General features: G+C 35.7%; 2 protein-coding genes across 4 annotated transcripts in view; both read right to left on the bottom strand.

Moving 5' to 3' along the window:
• LOC129244486 (ras-related protein Rab-3) overlaps positions 1–18,859 on the bottom strand; it is a 60,426-nt gene that overhangs the window by 9,405 nt on the left and 32,162 nt on the right. For all 3 annotated transcript variants that reach the window (XM_054882130.1, XM_054882131.1, XM_054882132.1), the window contains one exon: positions 6,494–6,718. In XM_054882130.1, coding sequence (XP_054738105.1) covers positions 6,494–6,718 — 225 coding nt within the window. The remainder of the gene's footprint in view (positions 1–6,493; positions 6,719–18,859) is intronic.
• Positions 4,353–5,025, bottom strand: LOC129244487 (protein GVQW3-like). Its single transcript, XM_054882133.1, has 2 exons — positions 4,755–5,025; positions 4,353–4,372 (listed from the first exon to the last, which is right to left on the bottom strand). Exons 1-2 carry the CDS (start codon positions 5,023–5,025, stop codon positions 4,353–4,355), a joined length of 291 nt encoding a protein of 96 aa, XP_054738108.1.

Genomic DNA, 18,859 nt, shown 5'->3' with positions numbered 1-18,859 from the left:
AGCGGCTACGTTGGCTGGGTCATGTCGTTCGAATGGATACAAACGCTCCGACGCTGAAAGTATTCGATGAGGTACCAGCTGGAAGTATTCCTCTGGTAGCAGAGGAAGAGGGCGGCCTCCTCTGCGTTGGAAAGATCAGGTGGAGAAGGACTTGGCTTCACTTGGTGTGTCCAATCGACATAAATCGCGTAAGCGGTTATCGCGCCAATTAAGGAGAAGAACACCTATGGTCAGCATATAGCTACCATGGAAATCCTTAGCGACCCAATATGACTATCTTGTTGCAAAAATGGGAGCACTGCAGAACATTTTCTCTACAACTGTATGGCCTTTTCTAGAATCAGACTTAGGCTATTGGAGTGCAATGTTCTGAGTATGGACCTCTTGAGATTCATCAATGAGACCAAAAGAATCGCGGAAGATTGACCCTAAACCAATTTTTGAGTCTTACCATCCATATAATATCTATCCTGTCTCTCTATTCCTTCCACTGTAATCTATAGGGTGTAGGGTATAAACCGTAAACTTCTACAACAACAACAAGAACGTGATTAGTCGTCTCAAGAGTGTTAAGCTTACCAAGCCACTTCGCAATAGTCCAGCGATTAACTGCTTTGATCTAAGTGTCTTAATAGCAAATTGATTTCCTGGCAAGATTTAAATTTTTCCTGTTTCTCCATGGTTTCAGAGTACTGTATCTTGACACCTCTTGGGGTAATTGGCCCATTCGTGTACAAGGATATTAGGCATTGGTATATTCTGTAGGTATTTTAAATATAAGCTCATAATTATTTTTGCTATAAAGGCCCTCGTTACTGCAATTTCCGTTATCTCGGACAGATTCTCAAAACTCCAGTTTGCAAAACAGGAGCAGAAAGAAAGCAAAATAAGAAAATAGAGGACCATGCATTTAGCAAAGGTAATGCAAATTAAAGGGGTGTCCAACAGTTTCAAAAGTAAAATCTTAAATCTTAAATCAGACCATATAAAAAATTAGAGTTTGCTTTGTATTTAAATGCAAAATGGCTATTTATCTATATAAAACATGCATGAAAAATCGAATAAATGATATTTTTAAAACACATTCTATTCGAAAAGCAATTTGCATCTAAAGCACCCTTCGGAAATACAGATGAGAATTACGGTTTGCTGCGAGGGCGGCACGATAACGGCAAGGTATATTGATTGATTCCAAAGGTATGCATTGGTTTCTGAAATAGCAACTTGTATTGAATTTTACTTGCCATAACTACAGAAATAATAATTCAAATAATAATAAGCAATCTACCGCATATGAGTATAAAATATTCATTTCTCTATTTTCATAAATACGAACATGAATGTGGCAATAACGGAGAGTGCTTGCAGACTGATAAAGAAAAACTCAATAGGGCAAGGTCAAATGCAGAGAACCGCAACTAATACGACTTTTGCCACACCTATACACCCTTGCCCATATGCAACCGATACGCTAACACTACAACAACGGTGTAAGGTTGTGTTATATTATTTCGCATTTACTTGTGATAATTGGATACAACGTTTGTTCCTATGGACATACACCTGCGTTAACAAGAAGAGCATTTAGTTATTTTTCTTTTTTTTTTAATAAATATAATATATGAAGAACGTCTCAAAAGACGCGGGACCTTTAAAATAAAACATGTACAAATTTTGATTATTTTAGGTTTCACTATTTTTATTCAAAATTCGGCTGTCAACAATTACATGTGAAAAACGGCATCATTTAAGTGTCCACCACTTGCACTTCTTTTTAAGAATAAATATTGACCCGAATTGGGTATAAAATATGGTGCGAAGCGGTTAAAAATTAGTTCAAAATTCGTTTTGATTTTTGATACATTTTTCTTGTTGACGGTTGACGGTTTGCATATAACAAATGCACGAAAGCGCAAATCAAAGAGCAACGCAAGTTTTGAACCACTATGAATAAAATAAATGAAATAACAAGTCAAAATCAAATAGGCTAAAAACCTGTTTACCCAGAGTTTTTCTCAAAATTCTAACCTGGTCAGAAATTTCGATACAATTTTGTACACAGCTTGAAGCCTAAAGTTACATATATTTATTGTTGTAGTATGAACTATATTTTTTTAAAGAAAACATATTAAAAAATTAAATAAAAAATTAGTATGCGATAAAAAATTTATAATACGTCGCGCTGCTATTATTATTCACGCAAGTGTACGTATGTATCTATTTATATAAAAAAAATCATTTTATGCGTAAGCTTAGTGTAAAGTATTTGTGTTTAGGAATAGTGAATGAATATGAATATTATTGGTGGTGGAAGTGGAAATTTCGTGCGAATGTTCACAGCTGACAGGGATTTCCAATTTCACTAAACCCACTGAAAAAATACGAGTATTATATTATCTAATAAAGAATAGAGCAGTATACAGGCAACCATTTAGCAATATTGCATCTGGAAAAAGTCCAGTCGCCTAGTTATTTGTAATGGCTGGCCATTAGCACTGCAAATCAGCAATCAAATTGGGCCACTTAACAACTGTAAAAAAAAATTGTAAGAAAATTGTGAAAAAAATTATATAGAGCTAACAGAGAATAAAAACACCTTTTCCATGAAATCCTGCATGGAAACTAGAACAAATTCTGTGATCAACTAAGCTATCAAATTAAAATTTGCCAAAAAACCTTTATCCCTTACCCTAAAATGAACAGCTGCAGAGCAGATGCTCAACTATTCCTTCTGCTACTGGCGATTTAATGCTATCGTAGAAAATGCCTTAGAGCAGTAAGAAAGTCACAGTCACAATATATTTGTATCCGCAATTAGCTTTGGATATGTTTTGTTCACCCCAGTGATCGCAACGCAAGCCCACCGTTGTTACCTGCTTAGGGCTTAAGGGCTTAAGGAGTCAGGATTTTCAAAAAACAATTTTCTTTTTTTTTGATATTTCTAAAGTATAGGCTTTTAAGAATATACTTTCAAATTTTAGTCGTTTTAGCAGGTAGCGTCAGATTCGTCACGCGGCCACTCTTAAAACTTTAAACTCAATTAACTCAAAACTACTTTTTCGGCCTGGTGTTGTCAAAACAAAAAAAAAAAAAAACACTAACAATCGAATCGAAACCGAATTTTAATATGTTGTTCACAACAACATCAATAGCTCTCGCCCGTATCATATTATTATTTCAATAATTTATTTTTTTATTAAGAAACTGAAAAAAACCAGATTTTTAGATTGTCAAATTCAAAACCGCGGCTTTATGTCAATTTTTTTTTTATTTTAGTACGGGCCATAGCTACAGTCATACTGATTAATAATTTTTTTTGGTTTTTGTATTTCAGATAAATAGAAGAGCCAAAATGGACAACACCGTTCAGGTCCAATTTTTCTGGAGGGTCAACTTCAGCGTCATTTTTTAAATTATTAAGATAAAAAAAAATTTTATTCATTTTTGTATGTAAAAGAAGCCTAAAAAATGTGCATCTCATTTTTCATTTTTTTATTGTAAAAAAAATCCTGAAAATACCTTAAATTATCAAGCTCTAGCCCCGCCGGGACCCGATAAATGGCTCCTATGGCTCACAGGAAATAATTGTATAATAGGCTTGTACGAACAGGGTTTGAGGACTTCCATGATCTCTTTTAACCCGTTTCCGCTCGGTTTCAAAACTGTAGTTTGTGTAGATGTCATTAAAAAATCCCAAGCACTTAGTCTAGGACATGGAAAAAATATTGTAATTAGTAGGTAAATCAGGTTAATTTAGCTGATCAATGATCTCATATGGACCACAATCGGTTCTTAGTGTTGACACGAGAGAGTGCATAGAAGCGTAGGATTCAGACTCATTCATAGGATTCAGATACACTGTTTGGCAAACCTTAGCTTCTGATTCTCCGGTTCGTCATATCCCTTTATAAGAGAAGGAAGGTAGAACCAGAAGGTCGTACAAAATTGTAGACAGTCACTCAGTCAGAAGTTCGGATTGCACTTAACATTTCCCTGTGTATTACCGAATAGTAGACACGCACCAACTCATTCGGCCGCCTCTTAGTCACGGATATTAACCACAAATACGCAGGCTGTGGGCAAAAAGTAAGGTGAATTTGGTTGTAAAATGAAAAATCTTTATTTATTCTTGTAAATCAATTTCATCCCCTTTCATCCCCCATGCCAAATAGTCCATTTCCAATATAGCCATCACCACCTTCTTCGATTCAGCTTTTATCTCCTCAATCGACTCGAAACGCGTTCCCCGGAGTGGTCTCTTGAGTTTTGGGAATAGCCAGAAGTCACACGGAGCCTAATCAGTCGAATACGGTGGTTGCGGAACGATATGCGTGGAATTTTTGGCGAAATGGTCACGAAGAACGAGTGCAGTGTGAGACGGTGCATTATCGTGATGCAAAAAACTCTTGGTTTTGGCCCATAATTCTGGTCTGGACGAATTGCTTAACGTAAACGACGCATCACGCTCAAATAGTATTCCTTATTAACAGTTTGGCTAGGTGGAAGGAATTCATAGTGCACCACACCACGAAAATCGAAAAAAACTGTCGTCATGACCTTTATTTTTGAACGACTTTGACGTGCTCTTTTCGGTCTGGCCTCGCCTTTAGCACGATATTCGCTTGATTGGTCGATTGTTTCAGTGTCGTAAGCATAAAACCAAGTCTCATCTCCCGTAATGATGCATTTCAGCTTGTCCTGATAGTCTGAAAGCATTGTTTCACACACATCAACGCGACGACTTTTTTCCAAGAAATTGAGAGTTTTCGGTACCAAACGAGATTTCACTTTTCGTAGCCCCAAATGATCTTTCAAAATGGTTTTCACAGATCCTTCTGATATTTCTATCATATCAGTAAGATCTTTAACAATCAACCGACGATTTTTGAGCACTAACTCCTTGACTTTATTGACGTGTTGTTCATCTGTTGACGTCGATGGTCGTCCGGAGTGCTCCAAGTCATCAACACGTTCTCGACCCTCTTTGAAGTCTTTGTACCACTTATAAACATTTTTCTGCGACATGGTCGAATCACCAAATGCCTTCTGCAACATGCTAAACGTTTCCGCAGCCGAAATTTCATTCCGCAAACAAAATTTGCTGGCACTTCTCTGCTCAATCAAATCAGACATTGTAAAAATCGAAAAATGCACTCTTAGTCGTTTGGTAAACACAAGCGTAAATATATTACTGATAATGGCATTCACATTAAAGTTGGCCCAGATGTTATTAACAGTGCTGCTAACTCATGAAAAAAGTAACTAGAGCGAAATTTTAGTCCCGCGAAGTTTGACAAATAAATTCACCTTGCTTTTTGCCCACAGTAGTATGTACCTGATTTCGACAAGCAAAAAACTTTTTCTGCGTAAAATATTCTTGATTTTACAACATAGTTCCCTTTCAGCTTGATTCATATTTTTCTATTTTTTGTAACGCCTCTAAGAAAATAGATTCCTGCAATCCTTCAAAATTCGTTAACTTCAGCAATGGCAGATAATCGTTAAGTGCCATATCTGGTGAATATGGTCGATAAGAAAGCAATCGTATCCTAATTCATGAAATTTTTGAATTTGGCACACGTGCAATATTCAGTTGTCTATTGTGAGTAATTGTGGCACTCACCACGCTGAAAGCTTATTTTTATATCCAAATGGGTTGTTAAAATATTTTGCACCCATTCAGTTGGAGTACCCACTATCTGACGCGACTAACTTTTTTCTTCAAACCTTTACCACAATATAATAAATTTTATCAATCATAATCGGAATCGGTAACCTCATTTGGAAGTCATAGGCGGTCTTCATCAAAAATGTTTGTACGTTTAAATTCAGCTGTCTAATATTTCAAGGGTCAGAACGAAAGTGTAGAGCCTCCGTAAACCCTTAAAGCTCCGTTTTAGTTTCATCTTTAATTTTTTTTTTAAATAAATTTTTATCACTGCTCGATGCATTTTCCATCATTTATATATGGCCATCTGGTGAGTTTCATAGCAGTGTTGTAAAAGGCTTTATTTAAGAAAAATTACACTTTTAATATGTTACCAGCATGTCCTCTGATCTAGGACAGATATTTATCGTACAGTTGCAAGGAAAAGGAACTTAACTGTAAAGTAGTGTACGCTTATAAATCTTTAATTTTTCCTCGACACTCTCATTCAAGGCCATTTATACAAGTATTTCTTTCTTTTTACATCTTCGCTCTAAGTATTCCAATTTAATCGGATGCTTTTCATGATATTTTCTCATCGCCAGTGGCCATTAATATAAATGGTAGCCCACACACCGTACCAATTAAGAAAAATGCGTCTTTGAAGAAATTCATTTTTCACAGGACGTAACAGTGAGTGTATTTTACTTTGTTTTACTTCAATAATTAATCACTTGTTTGTCCGTTTCACGTTTCCTTATGCTTTTTTCCTCATTTAGTAATTTTTTTTTTTTTTTGTTTTTTGCTCCTTCTTCGCCCTCGCCTTCATCCTCCTTTCTTACTCACCCATATCTGCAGTTTGACGCGCTTATCATGTCGAAACACAGTTTTCACTTTGAAATCAATGCCAACCGTCGACACAAAAGCTGATGTGAAACTATCGTCGGCATAACGAAAGAGGAAACTCGTCTTGCCCACACTCGAATTGCCGATTATCAGCAACTTGAACATATAATCGAAATTTTGATCGGCCGCATCCTTTTGCCATTTGGGGTCCCCACTGCCAGCCATCTGCAAGGGAAGTTGAGAAAGGAAAAATTAATTTCAAGTATTTAAATGTATTATGAAATGAATGTGGGTAAAAGTGTGGATTAATACACAAAAATTTTTTAAAAATTAACATGCAAAATTATTTGTACTAAAACTATTAAGAAGTTTTGCTAAAGTGCGCTAAATATGTACTTTAAATTAATTCTCTACCAAATTGCAAATGCGCTTTTCCCTCTATCTCTCTCTTTCTCTCTCTTGGAATCAAACTCGCCTCAATACATTCCATTTTAATTTAAATATGCATGTAATAGAGTGCATCCCATTTGTGTCAAGGATCTGTGCCTCAATGCCACAGTTACATACACTCATGCACACAAGAAAATTTCATTAAACATTCCCGCACTCAATTTCTGCATTCATTAAGTACGCCTGCACTTAAGCATCTATGTACTTACTTACGTACTTACTCACTTTCTTACGCATTAGTTAAATACACAAATAAATTGTAATGCTTGTACCGACGGCAAATACACAAATCCACAGCGTATAGGTTTTCGCTTGATTTGATGCGGTCGGGAGCAACAGGTTTGCTTCGATTCACTAACTCACATGCACACATAGCCAAGCGCGAATGTGCAAGCATCCCACTAGTAAACAGTAAAGCAGTACTTATTTTAACAGTACTAATTCGGAAAGGAGTTTTTCGGAGTGAAAGCGTATTTTTTAAATAGGTATTTATATCGGATAAAATTGGAAAGGGAACCAACAATGACAATTCCTGGATTAAGTCGAATAATAATTCTTGAGCAGAGATGATATTTCAGACACGGAAAACAATTTAAAAATAAAGCCCTGAGATCAGGTTATGTTTTACTTATGGCTACAGCTAGGCAGGTGTGGTAAAAACCCATAGATTTTGGAGGCATTTGAAACAGAATGTGGAGAGGGAAAAGAGATAGAGATAAGAAAAACGAGGAAAATGATAAGTGGGAATAGAAGGATATATGCATGGTGAAAAGATGTTTAAAGGTGTACTACGTCGCAAACCGTTATTCGGTTCTGAGTTAATTTGACAGATATGCTGACATCACTTGGGATGTGTTTCACAAAATTTAGCTTGTGGTACTCATATACGATAAAAATCAACAGAGCCAATACTTATACCATTGGTTTGTTTACGAATACGGTGAACACAAACACATCCCAAGTGACGTGGAAACCAAAGTTCCTCTCCAAATTTTTTTTAACATACCTATCACACAAACCTTGAAATCTATTAAGTGTCGAAGTCTAAAGATCGACGTTAGCAAACTTTTAAATTGTAACTGAATAAATTTTACAGATAAGTGCGAACTATTATGGTTAAGTATTTTTGTTGTAGTGTGTAAGAAATCATGCATTTCTAGATTTGCTAAGAATAAATTAATAAATAAATAATCTGGTCAGCTGAGAAACAGATAATGGGGTGGAGTCCCCTTCGTACCTACTTCTAATCGAACTAACTAACTAACTAAATTTTCGACGACTCAGAATCAGAAATTTTTCTGGCAGCTTCTGCAGTCATTATATTGAGTCTCACCGCATATATTTTTAAACGACAGTATTTGGTTTAGAGCCCCACCACCAGCATTGAAAAATGTGACCGTCTTAGCACCAGAAATTTTCTCGACGGTCTCTGAGCCATGGGTTTCACGATGGCATGGAGTTAGTAAAACGTATACAAATATAGGATTTGTGTTTGAAACTCTTTTTTCATTTGGCAGTGAAAAAATACATAGATGAATTTGTCTGATTCGATTCATCGAAATGTAAAATGCATCGATATTTTTCAATATAACGGTGGGCAACGAGTGAGAATATTTTTCTCACTGGTACTAACTCTCTTAAAATAGACTACTTGCAATTTTGCTTTCAATAGTCCAATTTCTTGCAGGGGATTGGACACATAAACACACAAACAAATGTATAGGATTCCAAGGTAGGTATGTGTTTCAAGTGGATTAAGTAGTCTCGTGAGCTCAATTCCTCAAAGGCATTACAATTGTGCATAAGAAAATAGTAGTAACTAATGGGGTGGATTTCAATTTCCTGCTTTCTTCCGTGAGTGAGACATTCTAGATTAAGAATTATGCTAACTGCGTTTATGTGGGTTGAATACCTTATTTCAGGATGAAACAGATTTTGTTTTGTTAATGGAAAAGCTAAATACGAAACTTGGCTTTCTGGCCAACAAATTTCTTTCATAACTGTGAACAATTTCACAGTAAAAGGAGAGCCTTTTCTAGAATCGATCAACTCCAGCCAAGCGATTCAAGTATTTTGGACATGATCTTAAGTTTAATTAAATTTTTTTTTGTTTTTAGGTTTGAGTGCGAAACGAAGTAAAATGAAAAAATGTTTCAACTTTTTTTTAATTTTAGATTCCATGTGGAAAATTTTAGTACGGAGCTCGGTGAAAATTGATAAAAATGCTAAAATCAATTTTTTCCCCATTTTTTAGATTAAAATATACTTTTAGAAACTATTTTTTGGATAATTTAATATTTCTTTTAAGCATTTTTGGGAAACAAAAATTTTTGGCGAAAAAAATGTTTGGGGAAAAAATGTTTACTTGTCATTTTTGAAAGATTCATAATATTTCAATAATATTATAACCATTTCATAATAATAACTTTAAACCCCATTTAAAGCTTTCAGGGATTACTAGCATGTGCCTCAACTATTAATTGAAAATAAAAGAAAAAATATTTTTTTTTGTTTTTTTTTCTTTTTTTCCTTGTTCACTACTCTTGGGAGCTTAGGCCCTCGACAAGACATTTCTTGCATTGTTTATGTTAACCAAAAAAATATTAGAAAAAATCGTACAAAAAAAAAATTATTGCAGACAAATTTTATCTCTTTTATTAAATTTTTTGGAAAAAAAATTTTGGGGAAAACATATTTCTTTGTCACTTTTAAAACACCAAATGTGTAGCGCATTTTTTTTTTGTTCCTTAATAACTGAACGAATCTGACTAAAAGTAAATGGATTCCCAATATGAAACTTTTATGGATTACTGAGTCAATCTTCAACTAGTAATTAAAAATAAAAGAAAAAAATCTTAGGAGGTGTTTTCCTCAACCGAGAAAAAATAAACCAAACATTTTGAACAAAAAAATAAAACATTTCTTCCGGAAATTGTTTCCTCCATGTTTTGTAATTTTTTCCAATTTTTTCTTTTTTTAAGTATATTTTATGCTAAAAAGTAAGAAAATAATTAAATATTTATAAAAATGTAAAAAACAGATATTTTTGATATTTGTCTTTGAAAAATTCCATACCGAAATTTTCAGCATTGAATAAATCTCGAGATTATGACATTTTTTCAAAATCTTTTCAATTTACTTAAGCCTGCCAAAAAACGAATTATCAGAAAAATGTATGTATTTATTTACTCCTAGTAAATCTAGAAATGATTTCTTCCCGGAGAAGGTTGTTTTAGTAGCCACATCAGGCGACGGTTGCCAAAGAATGTGAATATTTGACTTTGAAAAATTCCATACTGAAATTTTCAACATTAAATAAATCTCAATTATGAAACTTTTTCAAACTTTTTTCAGGTTACTCAAGCCTGCCAATAAAAGGATTATCACAAAAATGTATTTATTCCTAGTAAACAAACTACAACAAAACCACTGAACGATAATAGTTCAACACATCTATGTAATTCATTCAGCGATAATTTAAAAGTTTGCTTGGAAGATCAAGCATCAACAGCCAACGAATTTTAAGGTTTTATGCAATTCAATGTTCAAGAAGAGGGCAGTCAATAACACCGCTAATGATGTCAAAGATAAAGCAGAGTGAACGAATACTCTTTCTCTTTTGTAAAGGTTTTGAAATTGTTAAAGTGCATTTTGCATCGTATGGAGGAACCGGATCAGCAAAGTTCTTTTGTAAACGAAGTAATTTCCAATGAATTCGTTCAAGTCTATTGATATGGTGAAAGTGAAGCGACCTCTATATAAAGGTAGTATATTTTAACTTATATTGTACAAGGAAATGGGTATTTTTAATCAAAAATTACAACAAGATTTGAAACTTTATTAACGATAGCCAAACGCGATTCCTTGATTAAATATAAGGAAGCAAATAACTATATATACAATATATATATTATATATATATATTAGGCCGGGTCGATTTGTGGGGAGGCAAAAAAATCGCCCATTGCTCTGTGAAAATCATATTCTAGGGATCAAAATAAGAAACTTTGCCGAAGGAACCATACCTCTAAAACGAATTCTGCTGTCCCCCAATTTGGGTCGAACTTTTTAGTTTCTTTTCTCATGTAAAGGCCAAAAATGGTGATATTTTGAAATGATTGTATGGGGAACCCCCCAGGGGAGTTCCAGGAGGTGTGCCACTGGCATGCGTGGATCGGCCGTCCAAAGTTAGTGGGGGTCGGTCATACATTTGGACTCGATTGGAGCACTCTAAATGGGTCAAAGTGGGATTTTTCGTTCGACCCAAATTGGGGGACATCAAAATTCGTTTTAGAGGTATGGTTCCTTCGGCAAAGTTTCTTATTTTGATCCCTAGAATACGATTTTCACAGAGCAATGAGCGATTTTTAAATCGACCCGCCCTAATATATATATAGGTATATAATTGGGGCGTACACCCTTTTTTGGGAGTTTTGCCGAGCTCTTCCTCCTATTTGTGGTGTGCGTCTTGATGTTATTCCACAAATGAAGGGACCTACAGTTTTAAGCCGACTCCGAACGGAAGATATTTTTTATGAGGAGCTTTTTCATGGCAGAAATATCGGAGGCTCTTACTTTGCTCCGCCTGTTGATGTAGCTAGTGTTGATATTAAAAATCTGATGCGTTTCATCAGCAGCATAAAGTGATTGACGCAAACGCAGCACAGTCATCGTTCTTAATCCACATACTCTAAACCCATCCTCCTAACAATCCCGCCACCACCTCTCCCCGCCCTCTTCTTTCATCCCATCGATTTTCTCCTTCACATTACTTCCTTCACAATGGTATCAACAAGGACGAATCCATTTATCTTCGTTCAATTACTTGAGTAACCATTCCTACCTAACCTAACATAAATATAATTTTTTTAAAAAGAATACGTGGAATTAATACTGGTTGAGTTTGTACTTATGCTATGCACTGAAAATAATTTGTTCTCGAAAGCTCTCGAGTTTGTGGTCACATCTGAAATGTATCCACTTCGAGTTATTATAAGTAAATGTAAGTAATATAAACTAGACTAAGATGCGTAATAGTATATGTTTTGAAAATTTATTCCTGAGAACCATTCGCTTTAAGTTTCTCTGATGGAATTATTAGAATTCTAAAAATTCAATCGACTTCGGCTTAATTTTATCTAACATAATTCAATTGGATCAACTACAACTCCAACAGCGTATGTTATAACAATCAATGCGTGTCTCTTCTACCAATGAAAGCGAACGCTTTTGCCCATAAAATAAACTCGTTTCCTACAGCGCCCATTTTCTAGTCGAATTCGATGTTAAGCACATACACAAACAAAATCAGCTAAACGATTTACGAGTGAGTGAGTCTTGCAAGTGCATACATTTGTACGACTGTGGGCGCAGAGTAGGACAAATGCATTTAGCCATTGTTAGGTGTACACAATGAAAATTTGTTGCTCATATGTTCGCGCGCGTATTGTTGAACAACCCATCCCGCAATTGCGCATCAACGCGAATGAACAACGAAAAAGTCAATTGCAAGAATGTTTTGAAAGAAAAGTAAAAAGAAAAGAAAAACAAAAAATACAAAGCAGGCATTGCTTAAGAGCTAAGTTTTTGCCAAGTTTTGCGTGGGCGTTGGTGTTTTATTCTCTATATAGTTCTTTTCTTGTTTTTTCTTTCATTTCTACTCCTACGAGGTTCGAACAGGAGCACGGCTAGGATGTTCTTGATAAATTGCCAAAGGCATACAACACTGTTGGAAGTCTATTTATTGCGTGGTTGGTTGTAAAAGCGCAAATTGCGTAGGATACAGCATTGCTCATGCTGACCCTGCATCGCCTACAAATGTTACTCATACGCCATGACCAGCGTGACTCGCGTCAAATGGTTGGCCTCCAATTTCAACTAAACTGCTCAAGGTTTTGTGGTTTTGTGTGTATGTATATGTGCATGTTTATATGTATTTATGCCTTTTTAGCCATATTACTTAGTTGCGTGCTTTGCTTAGCATTTGTTTGTCCACTTATATCTGGGATTTTCCACATTGTTTAGCAGGCAAATTCCTACCACCTTGATGACAGCTTCAGCTCGGTTAATACGACACTGTTTTGTTGCTTGTCACAATTATCTAAAGCTGCTTGCACCACAAAGTTGCTTATTGTAAGCGCAGATGTTTCCAACTGTGGGTCACTGCCATTGTATGCGACCTCTGACTGCACATCATCAAGATTAATTGTATGCTTTTAGAAGCCCTTCAATTTCAATTCAAAAGTGATACTTATTTTTCCCCGTTTTTTTTTCTTCAAGATTATCTGCGTACATGGATTTTCACACAAATTATTTTACCGTTGGTGTTTTTTAAAGTCCTTGAAAGTGTCTGCTTACTTCTTATGCTTCACTTTCGTTTCTTATTTATCATCATATCGCCACGTCTTCTCAACTCATCATAAGTTAAAGGCTTATCTTTTTACATCTGCTTTGTGCTTCAGCCGCTGATGTCATTCAAATTTACTTCGGTTGATGGCACTCATTTTTTATTTCTTTTTTAGTATTTCACAGGCATTCATATAAGTGCCACTACTGGTCATGATTTTTCTTGGCAAATACCATATATCCTACTTCTTTTTCCAGCTAAAAATAATACTAATTTCTGTGAGTAATATTCTGCTTTAAGTAACATTAACACTGAGACTTATTGAAAAGTTTTGACAATTTATTTGTTTTAATTTTAATTTAAATATTTTGCTTATTATAATATGGCTCATTCACATACAAAACCCTTATAAACTTAAGTTTCAACCTTTAGGCAAATTAAAAAAAAAAAAAAACAATTAAATAAATTTTCATCAAAATTTTAAATTTTTAATCAGAGTTTTTGGAAAAATTTCGAATATGCAGTTTTGTAACCTATTGAACTTTGGTATAACAAAGTGCAAGTGGCTGAAAAATCGTGCTGATCTCTTAGCAAGTTTTTTTACTGACGGTGTTATGAGGCTCTCCGTGTGAAAAAAAAGAAAAAATTTTGAACTCTGACATTTGCGTTGTCAACGAGAACTATTTTTGCGTACATATACATTCGCTTTGTTTTCAAGCTCAATATTCCTGGGTCGTCTCTTATACTTTGCGCCCAATAATGGGAACACAGTAAAACAATAATGAAAATAACTGTATTCTCATTAGAAGTCAATGCGCTTCTGCACTCGCTTGAACCTATTTTCAAAACATTTTTGCCACTCAGAAGTGCATACCTAAGTAAGCTATTTCAAGGCTTCAACAGCTTTTTTAGTTATCGCATGTTGCATTTTTTTTTGTTCGAGAATGAAAAGAAATCAAATTGGGTAACACAGGATGATTCGTCTTCGTCGGTAGTTTCCCCTCTCTGCAAGAAGTTGTCAACAAATGGTTGCGTACCATTCATGTTTGACGGTTTTAAATTTCTCTAGTCATACAGTTGCCACATGACCAGATGATTTTCGGAAAAAGCATATATGCATTGATCCAAGATTTGAAGTTTTAGATATGCTTTGAGCCACCACGACAGAATTTCTTCAACATTTCCTTACACCAATCGGCATAAGTCCTTTTTTGAGTTAAATCTCGTCGAATGTCGAAATGTTTCTACAATATCGAATGTACTCCGGTCTCACTAATGTTGAAGAATGCCTCTATCTCGCGATATATGACGAGCTTGGATTACACAGTCCTGCGAGGGTGAGTTTCTAGAATGGCTGTACTTGTTTCTTGTAGTTTTATGCGCTGAAATAGACGTTATACCCAACATATACGTAACTGAAACTGTTAATTTTAAAATGTCATAACTTTTTTTTTAAAAATCGTAGAATAATTTAAAAAAATGGGTTTTAAAGCTAAAGAGTTGTACTATGCGACGTTTTCGTCGAAAATAAAAAATTTTCTATCCCAAAAAAAATTATCAAAAATGGCTAAAATGGCCATTTTTTGACCTTTTAGGCTTCATTTACCAAAAATCCTGACGTGATGGAGCATTTTGAAGGTCAGATTCGTTTTCAGCGCATAAAAAACTACAAGAAACAAGTACAGCCATTCTAAAAACTGAAAAAAGTTAAATTTCGCAGGCCTGTGTTATGAATAGACGCACAGCCTCGATTGATTCTAGCACAACAACCATTTTTGGGCGGCATTCACGAAATTCATCCTATAAGGGTCCATGCTCTAACTCGTTTTACTAACATTTCACAGTGGTAAATGTGGTGTTTTAATGCCAAAGGACGAAATAAATTTAGCAATGCATTCCTGTCTCGATAATCTAATAAATAATAATAATAATAATCAAAAATTATAATAAATCATCGCATGAAAATTTGCATTAGTTAATTCCATCTTTTTTGGCGAGAAAAACTGTTCCTCTCACAGAAAGCGGACCAAATAATGCTCCTAAATGAAAACGTTCTATGTAAGTTAAAGCCAAAAATACCACACTTTTCGATAAAAACTTCGAATTACAGCTCAACACACGTAGTTCTTCAAAGGCACAAAATATAAAAGATAACCCTCGTATACTAAATTTCAGTAAAATTGCACATAAATGCGGATTATTCATGTATCACGTTGCGGGTAAATTCTTATTTTATATTAAAACGCCTTTGAATATGAGCAGCACTGCATTTATCATGTTTTTGGTTTAATGGAAATTTAATTGAAAATACATTTCAAAGAACAAAAGTAAGCTATTAAAAATGCTTTTAAAAAACCGGGACGCTTCTAGCATTCTTATGCAAATGGCATTTCGAAAATTATCTTATACTAAAATAAGGAGTTTAATAATATCTAATCATATTCAGGCGAACAACTGTCTACTTAGTATACAACCCGTGGCGTTTATCCTTCAAAACACATTTTGTAATTTTGCCACCTATTTAAGAGCACAAATTATGCAAAGTTTAGATCCGCACCATGTGCACTAAATCCTGTTTCTAGTACAGTAGGTAACTAAGATATTTGCTATCCCTAGAGCCTAGTATTTTTGCACGTGCATATATATAGCTAATCTGTGTTGAAACCTCACTGCTGATATAAAGAATCTAAAGATACAAAACCGCCGTCCTTTCGCAGAATATGAAAAACTCCGCGTCAGTATCTGCCATGAAAAAGCTTTGCACAAAAACTATGTCCCATTTTCCATTTGTAGCAAAAAGTTAATAAGCCCCAGAAAAGTTGAGTTCATAAAGTTTCCAATATGATATCACTCTTAATTCATCACTCCTGCACAATGCATGTCTGTATGTAAGCACATATGTACGTACTCACATGCATTGTGTGGCCTCTTTTGGTGTATTGATAAATTTCCATTGTGCCCCCATTTGTAACAGCACAAAAACAACAATCTATCAAAGAAGACACAGCATATCACTTGAATGAAATTCGTTCACGCTTCGACTAGCTCCGTCCGCCAAATGTCATACCCTGTGTATCCACTTGTTTCCGGTTATTATTCTACCTCTGCACTTCTTGGCACCTCAACCAACTTGCAATTTTCGTTTTTCTCGTTTATTATTTCTACCCTCAAACACTTCTTGGCTGACATCATTGCACTGGCCAAAATACTTGCGCATACCCTACAAGAAAATGCTGCATTAAAAAAAATGTGTATAGTATCTATACATAAAACAGCACATTTTATTGATACATTTGCTATAAAACTTTAAATGCATATAGCTCATAACATAAGATTTTTAAATAGATATACAGCGCCAAAATGGTAACTATCACTGGAAACGTAGTGGGAATAATTTGAAATATTCTTCTTTAGCTTTTTAAGTAAATTTAATAGATTTTCAAGGGATATAAATTATACTGCACGACAGAAACAAAATTACAAAGTTCCAACAATAGGTTTTTGTAGAAACGACAAAAAAAATATAATTTGAAAGTTTACTTCTGAATTTTATTTAAAGAGAGATCCAAGCATTCACCATTCTGCAAATTTTTATATAAATTGGCATAGAAATCCTTACATTTTGGATATATGATGTGTTCAGCCATCAGGATAGCTGGTTGTGGGCTGGGTTTGGGACCCGCCACGTAATATTCCCCCCAATGAAAACACGAACAAAGCCTCGGATGAGACCTCCCTGTACTGATGACGACCCCTGCAAACGAACTAAGGCCTATAATTTGAGGGCATGTACCTGGAATATCCGGTCCTTTAATGGGGAAGGTTCCGCTGCCCGGCTGGTTGATGCCCTCATGCAATTACAGCAGACAGCCAGAAGATTCGTCCCTCGACTCTCACTCCTGCTCTCACAGAGTACTGCCCAACAATCCGGCATGTTCGAGCAATGGAGCAACATTTCTCGCTCCCTACATACCGCCGCCGAAGAAGAAATCGGATTCCGTCGTGCCAGAAAAAATAGTTGGTGCAATGCGGAATGTCATGCTGCCGCAGAAAGAAAGGGTGCCTTCTATAGAGCCAAACTGCGATCGGACGCAAAGCGAGCCTTGTGGGATCGCTACCGAGAGCTCAGAAAGGAATAGAAATAATATTATCAGAAAGAAAAAACGAAAGGCCACAATACGTGAGTGTGAGGAGCTTGAGATGCTGTCCAATAGGAACGACGCCCGAAAGTTCGGCAGCTTACAGAAGGTTTAAAGACCGGGGTGTTTTCCTGTAAGAACAAAGACGGCGATCTGGTGACTGATATCCAGAGCATTCTTAAATTATGGAGGGAACACTTCTCGAACCTATTAAATAGTGACAGCTGCGCATATCATAGAGAACGTGAAGATTACGATACCTCAATCTTTGACGACGGAATTGCCATTGAGCTACCCGACCTGAAGTGCACCATCAACGGACTTATGAGAGAAACTTTAGACCTGGAAAATCCATCATCGATCAGATATTCACAATACGCCAAGTCTTGGAAAAGACACATAAAAAATTATGACCTGATTGACATTATCGGCCTTAACAACCGCGCTGTTAGTTCCACCCTCTCCAAATTTTATAAAGAAAAAAAAAACGAATGATTGTTATGCTGAACGAGGCCAATCAAACAAACCGTCGGCGCACTTGCGTATCGGCACTCACGTCACTATTGACAGTTATGATTTCGAGGTTGTAAAAGGCTTCGTTTATCTGGGAATCAGTATTAACCCCGATAACAATGTCAGCCTTGGAATCCAACAAAGAATTCTCTTGCCAACAAGTGCTACTTTAGACTAAGTAGGAAATTGAGTAGTAAAGTCCTCTCTCGTCGAACAAAACTAACACTCTAAAAGGCTCTCATCATATCCGTCCTAACGTATGGGACAGAAGCGTGGACGATGACAACATCCGATGTGACGTCTCTTGGAGAATTTGAAGGAAAGGCTCTGTGAAAAATTTTTGAAATTGGTCTGAATTTACTCAATCGATAATTGTACCAGCTTATTTAGAACCAGCTAAAGCCGTAGAAAAGCTCCGGTTTCATAACGACTTTTGCCGTTCGACCATTTGTCTGCCCGTTAACTACTTCAGCGCCTGGATAAATCAGAATTTGTAGAGCTTAAAGTAAAGTTTATTAAAGTCACATAAATTTGTTTGGCAAGAGTTCACAGATATACAAATACTACATTGTAAAAGGAACACTTGAACACAATTACTAGACAAGCACCTGCTGCAGGAAAATAAAAAAAAATAAACACACCAGCAGTTCATGATGCAATTCAGTGATGACTTTCCCTACAGGGTTTATATCCACCCACATAGTTATATGCACTTAAACATATCCCAAAAAGTAAAAGTAATTGAGTGCATATGTATTGGTGTGTTTGTGCATTTGATGCGTGCTCGTGCATTCCGTTGATGTCATCGTCGCTTATGGCAGGCAGAGTGGCGTTAACTGGGTTGACTGTGGGCAAATTGCGGTGCGCGGCCGCAATGTGAAGAAGTTGTGTGTATATGTAAATACATGCATAGAGAAG

This window comes from Anastrepha obliqua, chromosome 4 (genome assembly GCF_027943255.1).
Source record: "Anastrepha obliqua isolate idAnaObli1 chromosome 4, idAnaObli1_1.0, whole genome shotgun sequence".
NCBI lineage: Eukaryota > Metazoa > Arthropoda > Insecta > Diptera > Tephritidae > Anastrepha > Anastrepha obliqua.
This window is presented reverse-complemented; position numbering and strand designations above follow the sequence as displayed.

Coding starts and splice junctions, on each gene's coding strand:
- LOC129244487 (XM_054882133.1), bottom strand. CDS start 5,025: ATGTCGCAGAAAAATGTTTATAAGTGGTACAAAGACTTCAAAGAGGGT. Junction 4,373..4,754: donor GGTACCGAAAACTCTCAATT/TCTTGGAAAAAA, acceptor GCACCGTCTCAC/ACTGCACTCGTTCTTCGTGA.